Raw genomic sequence first — 18,217 nt, forward strand, 5'->3', positions numbered from 1 at the left:
TGCTTTTGTCCGGCGTGTCCCTTTCTTCTCAAATCTGGTCCTAAACCGCCTGACTAACTGTGATGGAGTTATAAAATACATTTAAAAAAAGAAAAAAAGAACCACATGGGCAAAAGAGACATTACATATAGTGTGTGTGTGCCTGTGTGTGTGTGTGTGTGTGTGTGTGTGTGTGCAGAGAGGGATATCCACATTCCACAGGACATAATTTAACAGTGTCTTATTAAGCTTTCACACCCAACAGCCACTGATACATGTTCCAAGCTAACTAGCTAGCTTAAGTACCTATTTTTGCTATCTTGCTAATTTACTTTTCCGCCAAGGCCCATGATGATTGTTTTTCTCTTTAGCCTTTATGATGTTCATAGCATATTTTATTCATAATTATAACAGGTGAAATAAAATATTTAGACATACCTTGATGGACAGTCCACTGCACTGCATGTCCCAGGGAGCAAATGCTAGCTAGCTCATTTGCTAGCTAGCTCGATGGCTAGCCTGATTGTGGTGGGGCAGGAAAAATAACTGAAAGAGTGTCTAACTGGATTTTTGTTAATTTAATAAGTGTATTAACATTTTTTAATTTACGTTTGTATATTTAGTTTAAATTTTTTAAATATTTTAAGAAATAATTTTAATATTTTTTGTAATTTTAATGAAGAAAATGACTGCTATGGCCACTAGGGGGTGAATTTGCGATGGCCTAATATACAGATTTGTGTGAAACATATCCACCAACACATCCACCAAATTGTGTGCTTCTATCACAAAATAAACAATTCTTGTGATTTATTGAGCTAATCCGCCCCACAGGGGATGCACATTTTTGGGGGGTGCTACCCACACGTTTAGCCCCGTTGCTCATTCCATGAATGCACGATCCTTACAAGCTGTACCTCATTGTAAAGGTGACTAATCAGGCTTTCCAACAATATACAATTCATCACCAGTTGGTATTATTAAAAAGGCAGTTTTTATTCATCATTGATTTATTTGTATAACAAATGCCTGCCACGGCCACTAGGGGGCGCTTTTGAGGTGGCCCAATATCCAGATTTGTTCGAAACATATTCACCAACACATCTACCAAATTTCATGCTTTTATCACAAAGTGAACGATTGTTCAGCTAATCCGCCCCACTATTCGGGTTTATCCTCCTAATAAATAAACGGGAGCTCCACTTGGTCTAGAGAAGCTGCATGCTTCATTAACTTACAGCTGTGACTTAAACTGCATAATCACTGTTAAACTGACTGTTAACTGCTTTCTGTAGACCTGTGTGTCTCTGCTCGGTACCTGCTGCATTCACTGTAGAGACTGTATGAATTAATAAAGGAGCAGATTCACTGTTACTCTCATCACCTCCTGCTCTCTCTTCTCTCGTCCACTCACACATCTACTGTCCTGCCTCTTAAAGGAGCCGCTACTCTTACAACAACTCACTTCTGCTTTCATACTTTCAGCACATTTTGTTGGTTATTCTAACTTTGACTTCAGTCAGGTTTTGAATGCAGGACTTTTCCTTGTAGTGGAGTATTTTCACAGTGCAGTATTAGTACTTTTACTTCATTAAAGGATCTGAATACCTCCTCCACCCCTCCTTCTTTGTCTCTGCTCCACGTCAACTTTCTAGAAATGAAACTGAAAGTTAGTGAGCGACAGCAGAGCTGCAGTCGAGACAAGTCTCTCTGTTTCTCTCTAAAGAAACTTTCAACTGAATCCAGCAGGTTTTTCTCAACAACAGCAGCAGAATCTGTGTCAAACACTGGTGAGTAAACTGTCCTACAGAGACAAAATACACTCACTGAAGATTTAGTCAAAGTTTAGTTCAAACCAGAATACATAACAAAGAAAAAAGTAACAGCAGATAGACGAGGCCTGCTAAAGGCTAACTAGCTTAGCCAAGATTCTGTTTAGATTGTCAAACATTCACTCTTTCCTCTCTTTTTATATTTAATCTGTTTTGTAGTTACTGTTGTCTGCTTTTGTAAGGCAGCACAGCTGATAATAATTACTGTGTTTCAACAATCAGTATGAAGTCAAACCTTTAGCTCCACTCTAGTCCGGTTGACAGCCCATAGAGCCCCATTGTGAACCCGGAAATGTTGTAAGTTTTATGATGGAAATATAAATTATGGGTTCCCAGCATGCAGAAACTGCCGGATGCTAATTTGCATATGTTGAGCAATTTGTGTAATTGAGCTAATTAGCATAAATTAGAATAATCGCCTATATTGGTCATTTTATGGAGCTGCTTGGCCGAATGATACAATGTTAGCATGTTTTTGGGGTGTACTTGGGATGCTGAATCCATTTCTGACATTGAAACACTTGAAATGGGCATTTAAAAACAATTTGCTATTGATCTGGGCAGATTTAAATTCATTTCCAAATTAATTTTGATGTAATTTACGTAACTATACATTGCACTTTCCAGAGAGTTAAATTACTTCGGTGTAAATGTTGAGACATTATATTTGTTCAAATATCTTTGTCACTATTTGTAATTTTTTGCTGCAAAACAGTGTCATGGACTGTCTAGTCAGAGTCTGCCGGGAAAACAAATTGTTTGCTCTCAAATCTCTACCTTTGAGTACTCAAAACAGTGTTTGCTCTGTGGTTTGATTTGTGAACCTAAAGACCCCAAACACCCTGATAGGTGGAATCCAGTTAAACGCTGTCAGACTTTAGAAAGGCCTGGTGTTCTATCATTCAAAGATGTGATTTTATCTAAATGTGAGGAGTGACAGGATGACTGGGCTGAAGTTGTGAAACTACGAGTGAATGGTGTATTGGACCTACCCGCAGCTGATGCTCAATACCACTCCAAGTGTTACAATTATTGTGGAATTCAGAAATAACTTGAGGATCCAAATTATTCCTGAACACTAAACATTTTTATCCTGTCTAAATCTGTCTAAATCGCCCAAAAAAACTCAGCAAAATCAGCTTAATGAGAGTAAAAACGTGACCAAAACAGGTTTAAATAGTGATTTTAAATCTTGAATGTCAGATATGGACTCAGCATCTCCAGTAACCCCTAAAAACATGCTAACATTGTCCATTTTGGCCAAGCAGCTCCTATAATATGATCAATATATGCAATTATGCTAATTTATGCTAATTCGTTTAATTTCACAAATTGCCCAACATATGCAAATTAGCATCCAGCCGTTTCTGCATGCTGGAGACCCATACTATATATTTCTATCATAACACTTTGGTGTACTCAACATTTCCAGATTCACCTTTCTGTCAACTGGACTACTCAGACAGGAAGTTCCACTCAGGGCAAACTTCCCATTTTCTCTGAACTTCATTGTTTCTGTAGTTTCTGTACTGTTTTCAGCCTTTTCAATATTAAACTGTAATTAAAACAATTTAATCTACTTTAAATGCATTCATTTAAATACATAAATACATTCACTCTATTGGCAATACAAGCAACAGGTTATCAGGATTTTTGGATATTTAATGTGTGATGCAACACAATTTTGTTTTTCACATTCATTTTTATCATGATTTTACTTACTTAAATGATGATTTAAACATAAATCAGCAGGTAGTCCAGGACTTGACTGCACAATGAGCTGTATTAGTAAATCAGGTGCTAAACACATTCATACTGATAAATACATTAATGAACAATCACAGCGGATATTTGCATTGCATAATTTTCTTAGTAAATTTGGCTTTTATTCAGGTGCAATATGGCAAGAATATTCAGGATGACATTCCTTATATTCCACTAATATGTAATAACATACTTCTTGTCCTCAGAGTGTAGATATGTCTGCTGCTGCCAGCTGTCTGCTGACTGAAGATCAGTTTCTGTGCTCCATCTGTCTGGATGTGTTCACCGATCCAGTCACCATACCATGTGGACACAACTTCTGCAAAACCTGCATCACTGAACACTGGGATAAAAATGTCCCATATCAGTGTCCTAACTGTAAAGAGGTTTTTGATTCAAGACCTCAACTGCGAGTCAATATTTTGATCTCTGAGATTGCTGCTCAGTTCAGACAGTCAGCTCAACAGAAAGCCAGCAGCAGCAGCTCAGAGCAGCAAGTTTCTGAACCAGCAGAAGTTCCCTGTGACGTCTGCACTGGAACCAAACTGAAGGCCCTGAAGTCCTGCCTGGTGTGTCTGGAGTCCTACTGTGAGACTCACTTGGAGCCTCATTGGACAAAGTCAGGCCTGAAAAGACATCAGCTGATCGAGCCTGTGGAGAACCTGGAAAGCAGGATGTGTCTGGAACATGATAAACTGCTGGAGCTGTTCTGTAAGACCGACCAGACGTGTGTCTGCATGCTCTGCACCATCTCAGACCACAAAACACACGATGTTGTTCCTCTGAAAGAAGGATATGAAGGAAAGAAGGCAGAGCTGGAGGTTGAAATTCAGCAGATGATCCAGAAGAGACGACTGAAGATTAAGGAGATCAAACACTCAGTGGAGATCAGTAAGGAAGATGCAGACAGAGATATAGCAGATGGTGTTCAGGTCTTCACCGCTCTGAAGGAGTCTGTTGAGGGAAACCAGGCCGAGCTCATTGACGCAATCAAAAAGAAGCAGAGAAAGACAGAGAAACAGGCTGAAGGCTTCATCAAAGAGCTGGAACAGGAAATCTCTGAGCTGAAGAAGAGAAGCACTGAGGTGGAGCAGCTCTCACAGTCTGAAGACCACCTCCACCTCCTCCAAAGCTTCACCTCCCTGAACGCTGCTCCACCCACCAAAGACTGGACAGAAGTTAGGGTCCGTCCACCTTCATATAAGGGGACTGTGAGGAGAGCTGTGAATCAGCTGGAGGAGACGCTCAGTAAACAGATGAAGAAGCTGTTTGAAGTTGAGCTGAAGAGGATCCAGCAGTATGCAATGGATTTAATACTTGATCAAGACACAGCCTTTCCTAAACTCATTTTGTCTGATGATGGGAAACAAGTACACTGTGGTGATGTTAAGAAGAATCTCCCAGACAACCCAGAGAGATTTGATCTTTGTCCCAACATTTTATCAAAGCAGAGTTTCTCTTCAGGAAGATGTTACTACGAGGTTCAGGTTGAAGGGAAGACTGACTGGTTTTTAGGAGTGGTCAGAGAGTCGATCAACAGGAAGGGTGGCATCAGTCCGAGCCCTCAGATTGGCTTCTGGTTAATATGTCAGAGGGGAAAAAATGAGTACAAAACTTGTGCTGGCCCTTCAGTCAGTCTCTCTCTGAAGTCTCAGCCTGAGAAGGTGGGGGTGTTTGTAGATTATGAGGCAGGTTTGGTCTCCTTTTATGACGTTGACGCTGCAGCTCTTATCTACTCCTTTACTGGCTGCTGCTTCACTGAGAAACTCTACCCACTCTTCTGTCCTGGTTCTACTGATGGTAAAAACTCTGCCCCTCTGATCATCTCTCCTGTCAATCACACTGAGTAAAACAACTATTTGATTTTAGTGTAGAGATTCACTTAAAGTTTTAACAAAGACAAAATTATTGGTGATGTAAAATGTATAAATTGTTGGCTTTAAGAATTTCTTTCCTTGTACATTTTTTTTCTTTAATATAACCACACTGATTGATATTATCTAATGCAGTAGTCTAATTTATAACATTAAGTGCATTACCTATCTTCAGGAATGTTAAATAATCAGTAAACAATGCCATCAAAGTAACAATTGCATGGTTGTTAAATTTAAAACATTTTATATTATGTTGCATACTGGCACAAATTACAAAAGAGTATTGTGGATACAACAAAAGTAATGTGTTTTCAAAAAATGTATTTTTCAGTTTTAAAGATCGCATGCAAAATAAAGATTTAATTGTGTCTAATTAAGTTGTTTTGTTTTCAATTGATATTACAGCTGAAAAACAGCACACAGTGTTTCTAATGTGGCCAAAATCATTAAAAACCCCATCAGCTTTTCTCAGAAGTGACTGATGAACTCCAACGCCCCATCACATCTGATAATCAAGTGTCATTTAAGGGTGGAGTTGTGTTTGATGATATAAACACTAAACCAGTGCTACCAGTTTGTAGTGAATAAGTAACTTCTGAGGTTGCCCTCTAGTGGAGATCATAACAAAAGTGCTGCCTCTGGCCATATGAGGACAAGCATAAATACCCACACAGCCTGATGCACATTGAGATGACATGAATGCATAAAGTCCAGTGGCGTCCCTAGGTTAAACATTTTTTTTTTTTTTTTTTAAGATCACATCCTCAAACTACGGTTATCTTATGTTGATGCTTCGATAAAACAGTGTTTTGGACAGGTTTGAGTAACAATTAATTCTTTATTTTTTTAAAAGCCACTACTTTGGCACACAAGTGGTTAATGCCTCCAGGTCGCACGTGACGTCATTCACCCGAAACAGCGACGTCAGGCAGCAGGCACACTTGACAACAGACAGATCGACAACAGCAAGCTGTTCAGCTGAAGTGTAATATCATGTCCCAAAAAAAGATTTCCATGTTTTTCCCCCCAAAGGTGGTCAGCGATCAAAGAGGTAATGGGAATATAAATATGATAAATAATCTAATAATAAAAAAAATGATAAAATAGAAATTATGTAAAAATGTATAATTTCGAAAAAGAGTGTTGCAGCTGGAACTACTAGAGGGAAGTAGCTAATGTTAGCTAGCTAGCAGCTAGTTGATATTACATGGGAAAAAAAACTATCTTTTATTATTAACATCTGTGTGTAAATGCAATTGTAGTGTGTGAGAATTGTGTACCTAAAAATAATTCATACTAGTAATTGGGCTTTTCCTAGACTCCAGAAGAAGCCCAAGATTAATTATTTTTAGGTACACAATCTATGAATCTAGAGGGGAAAGTAGCTAAAGTTAATGTTAGGCTATAACATCGAACCATCTTGTTTATTTTCTTTTTCATGCATGATAGCAGCTAGCTAGCAGACAGGGATCCTGCACAGCCTGCTTCTTTTACTATAGCTGCTAATGTGTTAAATGGAAAAACAATGTGTTGTTACCTAGCTAGCTAATGTCAGTACATGGGTGCAAACTAAATTCAAAATGGGTCATTCATTTGATGATCTGTGGTTATGGGATTGCATCGTTTTCACCTTTTTTCGTAAAAGGGAGAATCAAAGAAAGAAAACAAACACATCAATTAACTGTTTGGTGCTAATCAGCAGGATTCTCCATCTCCATTTTAAATTGTTCTAAACTTTAAACGTATTTTCTTCATGCCACTAAAATTTCCCAGAAAGCGATATATTCTCATTCACAGAAATATATTACAGAGGTGGAGCAAGACTGAGATGTGAGAGCAAAGCTGTGACGTCACATTTTCTCCAATAAAACCAAAGTTTGTCTGAGCGACAGCAGAGCTGCAGTCGAGACACGTCTCTCTGTTTCTCTCTAAAGAAACTTTCAACTGAATCCAGCAGGTTTTTCTCAACAACAGCAGCAGAATCTGTGTCAAACACTGGTGAGTAAACTGTCCTACAGAGACAAAATACACTCACTGATGATTGAGTCAAAGTTTAATTAAAACTACAATCTGAGTTTGAAGAATCTGTTTTAGTTTATAAATATTGACATGCTTCTTTAGATTTTTTTTTCAGAATGCAAGGTCAATTTTGCTGGGAATTTCAGAATAAAAGTAAAAAACAAACCAGTTTGTCTGTACTTCGACTAGTTACTGGAGTCACAGATGGCCTTATCTTAGGCTAATTTAGAGGCTTTTTCTTACCTTATTCTTTTCTGTAATGGAAACATGAGTTTTGATGCACCAACATCTTAATAAGTGAGTTTGTTTTACCACATAGGCCTACAGGCACTAGCTAAATCTGACAAATTACAAAGAAAAGCAAAGTCAGCACAAATAATAGACTCGACTAGATGTCCTTTGAACTATCCACGAGAACAGTGTCTGATTTCATGATCATTTATTTTATTACATGTAAAGGCATAAAGGCATTTTACAACTTTTATCAGCCCCAGCAGTCACACTTTGATCAGTGGCCTTGAACTTCAAACCACATTTTCCTCAACCTCACACAGCTCCTGTAGCTACTGCTGTCTGCCTTTGTTTCAGCAACCAGTATGAACTCAAACTTGAGCTCCACTCAGGAAGTTTAACTTGCACTACTTCATCAGATGCTTTAAAAAAGTTTCAAAGCCAAACACTATACGACAGTAATTTGTCATAAATGTGTTCATTAACACATATTTGATTTCCATTGTTTGGGCTACTTTAAGAATAACATTACGGGAGACGATTTTATTGTGTTTGATTATTGTTTTGTTTTTTGACTGACATGACAGCTGAAAAACAGCACACTGTGTTTCTAATGTGGCCAAAACATGTGATTTTGGGGGTTTGCCTTAAATCATTTACTTCACTTTTACTTAAAAAATATTGCACTTAAACTAGTCCTAAAAAGGGAGAATCAAAGAAATAAACAACAACACATCAAGCATCTGTTTTGGGCCAATCAGCAGGATTCTCCATCTCAGTTTAAAACTGTTCTAAACTTTAAACTTATTTTCTTTCTTCAAACTAAATTTCCCAGGAGTCGATATATTCTCATTCACAGAAATACACTACAGAGGTGGAGCAAGACTGAAAGAGCAGAGCTGTGACGTCACATTTTCTCCAATAAAATCAAAGTTTAAGTGAGCGACAGCAGAGCTGCAGTCGAGGCAAGTCTCTCTGTTTCTCTGTTACATTCAACTGAATCCAGCAGGTTTTTCTCAACAACAGCAGCAGAATCTGTGTCAAACACTGGTGAGTAAACTGTCCTACAGAGACAAAATACACTCACTGAAGATTTAGTCAAAGTTGAATTAAAACTAAAATCTGAGTTTTTGTTATTGTACATCTCTTTTAGCATATAAAATATTGACATGTTATTTCATATATTTCTTTTTTATAATGCAGGGTACATTTTGCTGGGCTCTTCAGAATAAAAGTAAAATCCAAACCAGCTTGTCTGTGCTTCAAATAGATTAACTGAGACAGAACAGAGTCACAGATGGCCTTATTTTAGGCTAATTTACATACTTTTTCCGAACTTTTTTTCATTAATGGAAACATGAGTTTTGATGCACCAACATCTTAAAAAGTTTGTTTAACCACATAGACCTACAGGCAGTAGCTAAATCTAACAGTAACAAAAAAAAGCAAAGTAATGACAGATAATAGACCCGGCTGGATGCCCTTTGGAATGTCCACCACTACAGCGTCTGATTTCATGAGATAATTTCTTTTATTACATGTAAAGGCATAAAGCTTAATATATTTTACAACTTATATCAGCCCCAGCAGTCACACTTTGATCAGTAGCCTTGAACGCAGGGCCGCCTCTGCCTACACGCAGAACACGCACCGCGTTCTGCCCCGCCATCCAATAGGGGCAGGAGAAGAGAGAGAAGAGTTAACGCCGTTCATGTCCATTAAAGCTGTTAATGGTGTTAATGGCCCAGCACTAGTAAAATGTAAAACTTTGTGGCATAAGCAGCACTAAACCTCCATGCTCAGCTGCTGCTGCTACTCCAAAGGTAGGAGGAGAGATGCTAGCCTCCAGTAGATGTGGACTGTGGTCCAGAGAGGAAAGTCATTTTCCAGCAGCTCTTACCATTTATTAAATGTCTTGTTAACACCTTTGTCTGCATATGCATTCACCTCTGTTGAAAGGCGGTGATAAATTTATCAGTTGTTGGTCGTATTTTCGGATAAAGTTTATAATCTATTTTATCACCACACAAGGATTTGGCTAATGTTATTTTAATGGATGTAAAATGTTGCCATCTGTTGGCTAATTTAATCTATGACAGGCAACTTTGGAGGAGATATTAGAGATAAATATTGATAGAAATTAGTGTATTTGATACTTTTGTTGACAGAAGGAACTAAATTTGAATGTAGCTACATTTTGAAATACCAGACTATATGTAGACTATATAATAATAATAATAATAATAATAATAATAATAATAATAATAATGATGATAACAATGACAAAAATAGTAATAATAGATAGCAATAGCAACAGTTTTTTTCAAATACATTTTTTTCGCTTAGGGCCCCATTTTGGTCAGGGGCAGCCCTGCTTGAACGTCAAACACTTTTTTCTCAACCTTACACAGCTCCTGTAGTTACTGCTGTCTTTGTTTCAGCAACCAGTATGAACTCAAACTTGAGCTCCACTCAGGAAGTTCAACTTGTTCAACTCCATCAGATACTTTAAAATAAATAAGTTTCAAAGCCAAATGCAAGCTAGAAACTGTCAGATTGACAGTCATAAATGTGTTGAATAAAACATAGATTGGAATAACAATGTTTAGCCTACGTTAAGAATAATGACCTCACACTTCAATTGTAGACACTGAAATCTTGTGTGGAGAGTCGTGTTCTATTCAGCCAGTGTGGTTGTAATTTCTGGTATTCATTTGAAGTTAATGGGTCACATTACATAGAGGCTACTTAAGAAAAACACAAATTTGACTGGTCATTTATTCTTTATTGGTCTGTTCAGGAAAATAGGCAAGTCAGCATCAGTAATGTGTTAAACAGTAATTTGTTTCTGTTTTGTGAGTGAATGGCTGTCGAATATCCAACTTCAAACTAACTTCACCATGGTAAATTGGGTGCAATTATGGCTGCATATATAAGAAAATAAACATCCACAATAAGCCCATCTCCCCCTCCACCTGCTCCATTCTGTAGCTCTGCTTTTGTGTGTCTTACTGATTAATATGCTGAAGTATAAATAATTAGATTTTACTTGAAAATTACATCCCAATACTTTTCAATACTATATTGAGAATTAGTAATTCACAGAGGCAACCAGAGTAAATGTTTTGGAGCAAAGATCACCATGTTTTTACTTATTTTTTTAGCCTGGTGATCTGACAGAAAAAACTCCACTGTTGCTTGGGGCAAGTCACTTGAAAAACTACACCTTTGCAAATAATCTAAAGATGTGTATTTTACAGTTACAGTTTTCTTCACCCTTCTTTTCCTCAGAGTGTAGATATGTTTGCTGCTGCCAGCTGTCTGACAACTGAAGATCAGTTTCTGTGCTCCATCTGTCTGGATGTGTTCACTGATCCAGTCGCCATACCATGTGGACACAACTTCTGCAAAACCTGCATCACCGAATACTGGGATAAAAATGTCCAATGTCAGTGTCCCAACTGTAAAAAGGGTTTCAATACAAGACCTGAGCTGCAGGTGAATACTTTCATCTCTGAGATGGCTGCTCAGTTCAGACAGTCTGCTCAACAGAAAGCCAGCAGCAGCAGCTCAGAGCAGCAAGTTTCTGAACCAGGAGAAGTTCCCTGTGACGTCTGCACTGGAACCAAACTGAAGGCCCTGAAGTCCTGCCTGGTTTGTCTGGAGTCCTACTGTGAGACTCACCTGCAGCGTCATCTGACAGCGTCAGGCCTGAGAAGACATCAGCTGATCGACCCTGTGGAGAACCTGGAAGGCAGGATGTGTCCGAAGCACGATAAACTGCTGGAGCTGTTCTGTAAGACCGACCAGACGTGTGTCTGCATGCTCTGCACTGTTTCAGACCACAAGACACACAATGTTGTTCCTCTGAAAGAAGGATATGAAGGAAAGAAGGCCGAGCTGGGGAAGACAGAGGCTGAGATTCAGAAGATGATCCAGAAGAGACGACTGAAGATCGAGGAGATCAAACACTCAGTGGAGCTCAGTAAGGAAGATGCAGACAGAGAGACAGCAGATGGTGTTCAGGTCTTCACCGCTCTGAAGGAGTCTGTTGAGAGAAGCCAGGCCGAGCTCATCGACACGATCAAAGAGAAGCAGAGAAAGACAGAGAAACAGGCTGAAGACTTCATCAAAGAGCTGGAACAGGAAATCTCTGAGCTGAAGAAGAGAAGCACTGAGGTGGAGCAGCTTCTACAGTCTGAAGACCACCTCCACCTCCTCCAAAGCTTCACCTCCCTGAACGCTGCTCCACCCACCAAAGACTGGACAGAAGTCACCGTCCGTCCACCTTCATATGAGGGGACTGTGGTGAGAGCTGTGAATCAGCTGGAGGAGACGCTCAGTAAACAGATGAAGAAGCTGTTTGAGGCTGAGCTGAAGAGGGTCCAGCAGTCTGCAGTGGATCTGACACTCAATCCTGATACAGCACATCCCTGGCTCATCCTGTCTGATGATGGAAAACAAGTTAAACATGGTGATGTAAAGAAGAATCTGCCAGACAACCCAGAGAGGTTTGATAGATGTGTTAATGTCTTAGCAAAGCAGAGTTTCTCTTCAGGAAGATTTTACTACGAGGTTCAGGTTAAAGGGAAGACTGAGTGGGATTTAGGAGTGGCCAGAGAGTCAATCAACAGGAAAGGAATCATGACACTTACACCTCAGAATGGTTACTGGACAATATGTTTGAGGAATGAAAATGAGTACAAAGCTAATGCTAGCCCTTCAGTCCGTCTCTCTCTGAAGTCTCAGCCTGAGAAGGTGGGGGTGTTTGTGGATTATGAGGAGGGTCTGGTCTCCTTTTATGACGTTGATGCTGCAGCTCTTATCTTCTCCTTTACTGGCTGCTGCTTCACTGAGAAACTCTACCCATACTTCAGTCCATCTCTCAATCATGCTGGTAAAAACTCTGCCTCTCTGATCATCTCTCCTGTCAATCACACTGAGTAGAACAACTGTTTGATTTTCTACAGAAACATTCACTGTTAGTCAATAAAATAAATGTGTACTTACTGGTGACGTAAAGTTTAAATATAGTTGATTAAGCAGATTCTGATCAATGTGTTTTTTCTACTTTATTTCTTTACATTCAGTCTGATTTATTTTAATAACTGCATTTCCTGCCTTCAAGACGGTTCAATCATCAGAACAATGTTCTCATAAATAAGAAGCTTTAAATGTCTGGGAGCCAAATTCAAAACTCTTTATTGTCTGATCATTGTTTATGTAAGAAGTTTTTCATATTGACACAAATTACTCAAGAAACTGATATGAAACCCCTTATATGTTAATGGAAGCTTTTAAAAATAAAGTGTTTCAATGGTTTTATTTTGTACCATGTTAAATTAAAGGACACAATAGGGATTTCTTTCTGGTGTCTTTTCAAGGGTACATTTTATACATTTATGTTCATAATTAATTTAAACATTAATGAAATCTGATAATTAACCATTTAGCTGCAGTAGTTTTACACACCAGAGATAAAATGTCTCAACTGTCTGCTGTGGTATTGTTTCTTTCAAATTGTGTTCCCCTCTCTGTCGACTGTAAAGTTTGAACAAAAGTGAATAAATTCTCAAATGAATGAAAACAAAGCATTTTCACTGCAATTCTCTTAAAGTACCTCAAAATTGTACCACATTTTACTGAGAAATATTCTACTTTTACTTCACTACATTTAACAGCTATAGTTTGTTTTTCAAATTAAGATAACAAAACATGATCCGTTTATAAAATATGATTAGTTGCTACAGATAAAACTACCAAAATGATATCAAGGAATAAGAATTAATTTGACAACAATAAAGTATTTCTTATGTCTGAATACATTAACAATAATGGTCCAAAAACCAATATAGTATAACGGACTACTTTTACTACGTCAAGTACATTTTGTTGCTTGTACTTAATATGTACTTGTATAAACCTGAGTGTTTTCCTTTTTCTAGTTGTCTGATTAGATAGCTTTAGTTGCTTTTCAGTTTTTTGTCCCTTTCCCGTCCCATTAATGTCACGTATCTCCAGATGTGATGATGAATGTTTGTATTAGAATTAAGGATGAAGTGTTCCTTTATTATGTTGAGAACATTCTCCAACTTCTTCAGCTAAATAAAGTCTTAAAATCCCTCTCAGATCAGCTGGAAAATGCATCGTCACAAAGCTGGGGGAAAAAAATGCAGTTTTTCTGACTTTTTAGAGATATGTTATAAAGATTTGACAATCTTACAGAATATGATGCATTGCTGTAGATTAACCTAGCCAACAGCATATAAAGGAGTTAAAATCAGCACAACCTCAAACATCTACAGCTGTAAAATGCAACTTTCACATTAATGCAGCAGTAATATCTTTAAAAACCCTCTTTGATCAGCTGCAAAATGCATTGTCACAAAGCTGAAAACAGCTTTTTTAAATGACTTTTTAGAGACACATGTTGCTCACAGAACAGCAATGCTAAAAATAATTTAATAGAATATGATGCATTGCTATAGATTAAACTACCCAACAGCATCAAGGAGCAAAAATTGGCACAACCTTAAACATCAACCAATAAAATGCAACAGACACATTAATGTAGCAGTAATATTAACACAAAAACATTATACTTACTTAAACTTATATTATAATAAAACACTGAAAGGAATGATTTAACTCACAACCAATGCTTTTAAAGGCTTGGAATGCAGGACTTTAACTTGTTGTGGAGTTATTTCACAGTGTTGCATTAGTGCTTTACTTTAGGATCTGAACACTTCAAGTCAGCATGTAACGTTGTTATATTGTTATAGAAATATTATTTTACCAAATTGTGGCTTCACTTTAACAATTTAATATAGGAATTGTCATTTATTCCTTTATTTAAGTTTCTTCTCAGTTATGACTGACTGTCAATCTAGATAATAAAATAAATATTTGCTATTCATTCTCTGTTTGGATTTGTTTGTTTTATAAAGGATTTGAACCTGAGCCAGACCACACAATAATAACAACATTTATACAACAAATAAACACTCTGGTATCAGATCGATCCTCGTTGTCCGCTGATACACAAGATCAGATATCAGTACTGGGATGAAAAAAAATGGTATTGGAACAGGAGAAAGGAGCACAAAATGTCCCATAAAGAATGAATCCCAACCATGCACCTAAGGAAGTGTATAAAGAATTGAGAAATGAGAATATATGAATAAGAAAATAAAAAAAGGTGTACAATGAACAGATACATATACTTTTCTCTTTTGTACTCACCATGTGTCTCTGCCTTCTGCTGTATCTATATATTATTAGAGGACAAAAACAATTATTTTATAAAGTGTGTCATCATGTCAGTTGTCCAGCAGATGGTGGAGTCACACCACAGATCAGAACAAGAGTTTATAGTAAATGACTTTATTGAAAGGCTGAACAGAAAACACTCACATGTCAGTCAGCAGTTTTAAAAACTTTAACAGACACACTTTATGTACATTTATTTAATTTTACACAATAAATACTAATAACAACCTTGTTGAACACTAAAATTGACTTAAACAGAAACATTTTCCTTCAGCAGGACTCAGGTTTAGCTGTGACCTTTGACCTGCAGGCGGTTCAGGCGGGGTTGGCGTTGGGCCGTGTGGACGAGGGTCTGGTGATGGTGCTGTGGCAGATCTGATAGCAGGTTTGGTTCTGTCCCCCGTCGTCCTCTGCTCCGTACGCCGTCAGACACAAATCCATCCACGGACGCTCACCTGATGCAGACACAAGATCAACATTTCACACCTGAGATCAACTTCACACACTCAACACGTTTCCACCACTTTCACAGAGAAACGCTGAATATAACTTGTGTTCATGAACCGACTCTTTACTGTTTACTGCTTTCAACGCACAGGAAAGTCAAAGTCATTAATGTCTTGTTGTCTTGCCATTCGCTCTTAGAAGTTTCTGTTTATTGCTCCGATGTTGTTTTTTTTACCTAAATGTTATGATCTTTATGCCGTGGTTCAACAAATGGTGTAAATTTGGTGGATTTTTCACCAGAAAACTCCTCAGTTTTGAATAAAGTGACAAATAAAGAAGATTTGTGTAAAGAACTGGATAAATGAAACAAGTTCCTAAAGACCTCATTCCATTTTAACTTGTATAGCTGATGTCTTTTGTTTTACAGCTGGAAACCTCTTCTTCTTTTACTCTACAGGCTTTACCGGCAGCTTACAGCTATGAGTAAAGTGTAGCCTATAACTTCTGACAAAACTACACTTCGTGCAGCCTGGTTATTTTGCTTCAGGTCAGTCGATGGAAACGTGCCTAATTCACACATTTTACTTTCAAAGGTTTCTTTAAAATGTACTTCAGAAACACGACTTGTGACGTTGCTGCCGGACTAAATAGTTTTAGACTTTAAACCAAGTGGAAACTTCTTGTCCTGAACTGTGAAGCTAATGAGGAAGTACCAAAAACTGCAATTCCTCGACTCGCCGCTTGAGGCTGGCTGCAGAAGGGAACAAATTAGATTGACTCGCATGTTAAAATGTCCAATTTCACAGTAGAAATAAAATTGTTTACAGCCTGGTTCAAAAGATGCCTCTAGTCTCAGTGAAGTTTTTTATATTTATCTCGTTTAAGTCTTGAAAATTCTGCATAATTGAGGGCGCTCTGCTTTGAGTGACAGGTCGGTGTCTATTTTGATACAGTCTATGCTTTAAACTCTTTAATGCAGCTGTTTGAGGGTGTGACAGTTGTACCAGTGCTGCCCCCTGCTGGACAGAGGAACTCCATTGTTTGACGGATGATGTTCTGAGCCTCCTGATTGGCTGCTGCCTCCTCTGCCTTCACGCCGAAGAACGACTCCTGATGAAAGACACCAAACATCATCATCCTTCATTAATAAAAAAAAAAAACAAACACATTATATCAAACAGTTTCAGGTGGTTTCATCATGTTGTTTAGTTCCTCTTACTTCTTTTTATTCTTTCTTTAAGATGTTAATTTGATGCCAGAACTCTCACCACAATGAATTCAATTAAATTCTTTGTGCAGAACATATTTATCTGTAAACTGCGACTCTAAATAAGCCATTTAACTGGAAAAAGTTCATTATAGCTGCTGTCATTATTACATTTGTTTGTGTTTGCAGTATTTTTCCTGAATGATTTGTTGTCATTTTGGTGCAGCTGTTTTCTTCATTTGTCTATATTATGTCTGTTTGCAAGTGTTTTCTTAAGTTGCAGTGTGCTGGGCTTTTCAGGGCCACCACAGGATTGTTGATTCTTTTGTTTTTGTTTTTGGCTTTATTGCTTGGTCTGTTAAATGTCAGAAACCACATAAAAATGCAGTTATAATTTCCTAAACCCCAAATTTATGTCCTCCAAAAAGCTTTTTTCTTTTGGGTCAAATCAGCGGCCCAAAAATCTCAGCTCCTTTACTTAAGTAGAAGTAATAACACAATGATCGAAAAGTACTCCATTGTGAGTGTACCAAAATTGAAAATGTTACTTAAGAAAAAGTACCGAAATAAAATCAGTAAAATACACTTAAAGTACGATATGTGACAGTACTCATTATGCAGATTCCTTTCAAAGGGTTACAGAATATAGTGTTTTTTCAATGAAAAACACATTTTTATGTTGTGGTTCCTCAAGGTGGAGACAATTTATAATATTTTGTACATTACAAGGTAGATTAGTAATATAGTACTGCATCCTATGATTTTTCTTATATGTAAAAAGTAACTACTGACAAAAAAGTGAAAAGTGTGTCTGTAGTCGAGTAAAAAGTACAATATTTCCATCTAAAAAGTAGTGGAGCAGAAGTATAAAGTCACAGAAAATAGAAATACTCAGGTGAAGTAAAAGTATATTGAAAAAGTACTTCACTAAATGTACTTAGTTACATCCCATAGGCCTGTCGCGATAATTACTAGATCGACTTATCCTTCGATATATAAAAATGGACACGATAGTTTTTTTCTAGACTCGATATATTGTCGTTTACATGCGTGACTTTTTGTGCTTTTTTGTGTTTAAAGTAATGCTGCAAATGTTTGACAGGCAGTATGAATTGCCAGAAAAAAAAAATATTTCCAAACCAGCCATTCCAGCTGTTTATATGTTATTTATATAATATAAAATAATATAATACATAATGATTATCACATTGCAATGTTTTGTCAACAGAGCCTGAAAGTCTATTTTATTTGTTTGGTTGTAGTTTATTTATTTATGTTTTATTTATCTACGATATTTTAATATTGCTTTTCCACATTTCAATTTTCAATGTTTAATATTCTCGAGATTTAAAAATGCATTGCTGTGGAAAAGGATGTACTTATTATGCTCTAATATTGTTATAAAACTAAAACGACATCGATACAATGATGTTTATTGTGATAGTTTCTGGGAAAATATATATCGTCTTAAAAAATGTGTTATCGTGACAGGCCTAGGTATTCTTGCTTTAAATATTACTTTAACGATTAAGTCATTATTACATTTTTTTAGAATGATCTATTAATCGTCTGCTTGTTTCAGCTCTAAATCA

The 18,217-nt window shown here is 37.3% G+C and overlaps 3 protein-coding genes across 3 annotated transcripts in view; 2 read left to right on the forward strand and 1 right to left on the reverse strand.

The window, feature by feature from the left end:
- The first annotated feature begins 3,746 nt into the window (after positions 1-3,746).
- Positions 3,747-5,744, forward strand: LOC131973665 (E3 ubiquitin-protein ligase TRIM21-like). The gene has a single exon (XM_059335718.1). It carries the CDS (start codon positions 3,791-3,793, stop codon positions 5,423-5,425), a length of 1,635 nt encoding a protein of 544 aa, XP_059191701.1. The 5' UTR covers positions 3,747-3,790; the 3' UTR covers positions 5,426-5,744.
- Positions 5,745-8,421: 2,677 nt separating this feature from the next.
- Positions 8,422-12,690, forward strand: LOC131973256 (E3 ubiquitin-protein ligase TRIM21-like). Its single transcript, XM_059335210.1, has 2 exons — positions 8,422-8,749; positions 10,991-12,690. Exon 2 carries the CDS (start codon positions 11,000-11,002, stop codon positions 12,644-12,646), a length of 1,647 nt encoding a protein of 548 aa, XP_059191193.1. The 5' UTR covers positions 8,422-8,749; positions 10,991-10,999; the 3' UTR covers positions 12,647-12,690.
- Positions 12,691-15,056: 2,366 nt separating this feature from the next.
- The window catches only part of pot1 (protection of telomeres 1 homolog), a 119,560-nt gene continuing 116,399 nt past the window's right edge, over positions 15,057-18,217 (reverse strand). Inside the window, exons 20-21 of the mRNA XM_059335894.1 lie at positions 16,423-16,528; positions 15,057-15,426 (exon numbers count right to left, since the gene is read on the reverse strand). Coding sequence (XP_059191877.1) covers positions 15,287-15,426; positions 16,423-16,528 — 246 coding nt within the window. The 3' untranslated portion in view covers positions 15,057-15,286. The remainder of the gene's footprint in view (positions 15,427-16,422; positions 16,529-18,217) is intronic.

Source organism: Centropristis striata, chromosome 6 (assembly GCF_030273125.1).
Source record: "Centropristis striata isolate RG_2023a ecotype Rhode Island chromosome 6, C.striata_1.0, whole genome shotgun sequence".
NCBI lineage: Eukaryota > Metazoa > Chordata > Actinopteri > Perciformes > Serranidae > Centropristis > Centropristis striata.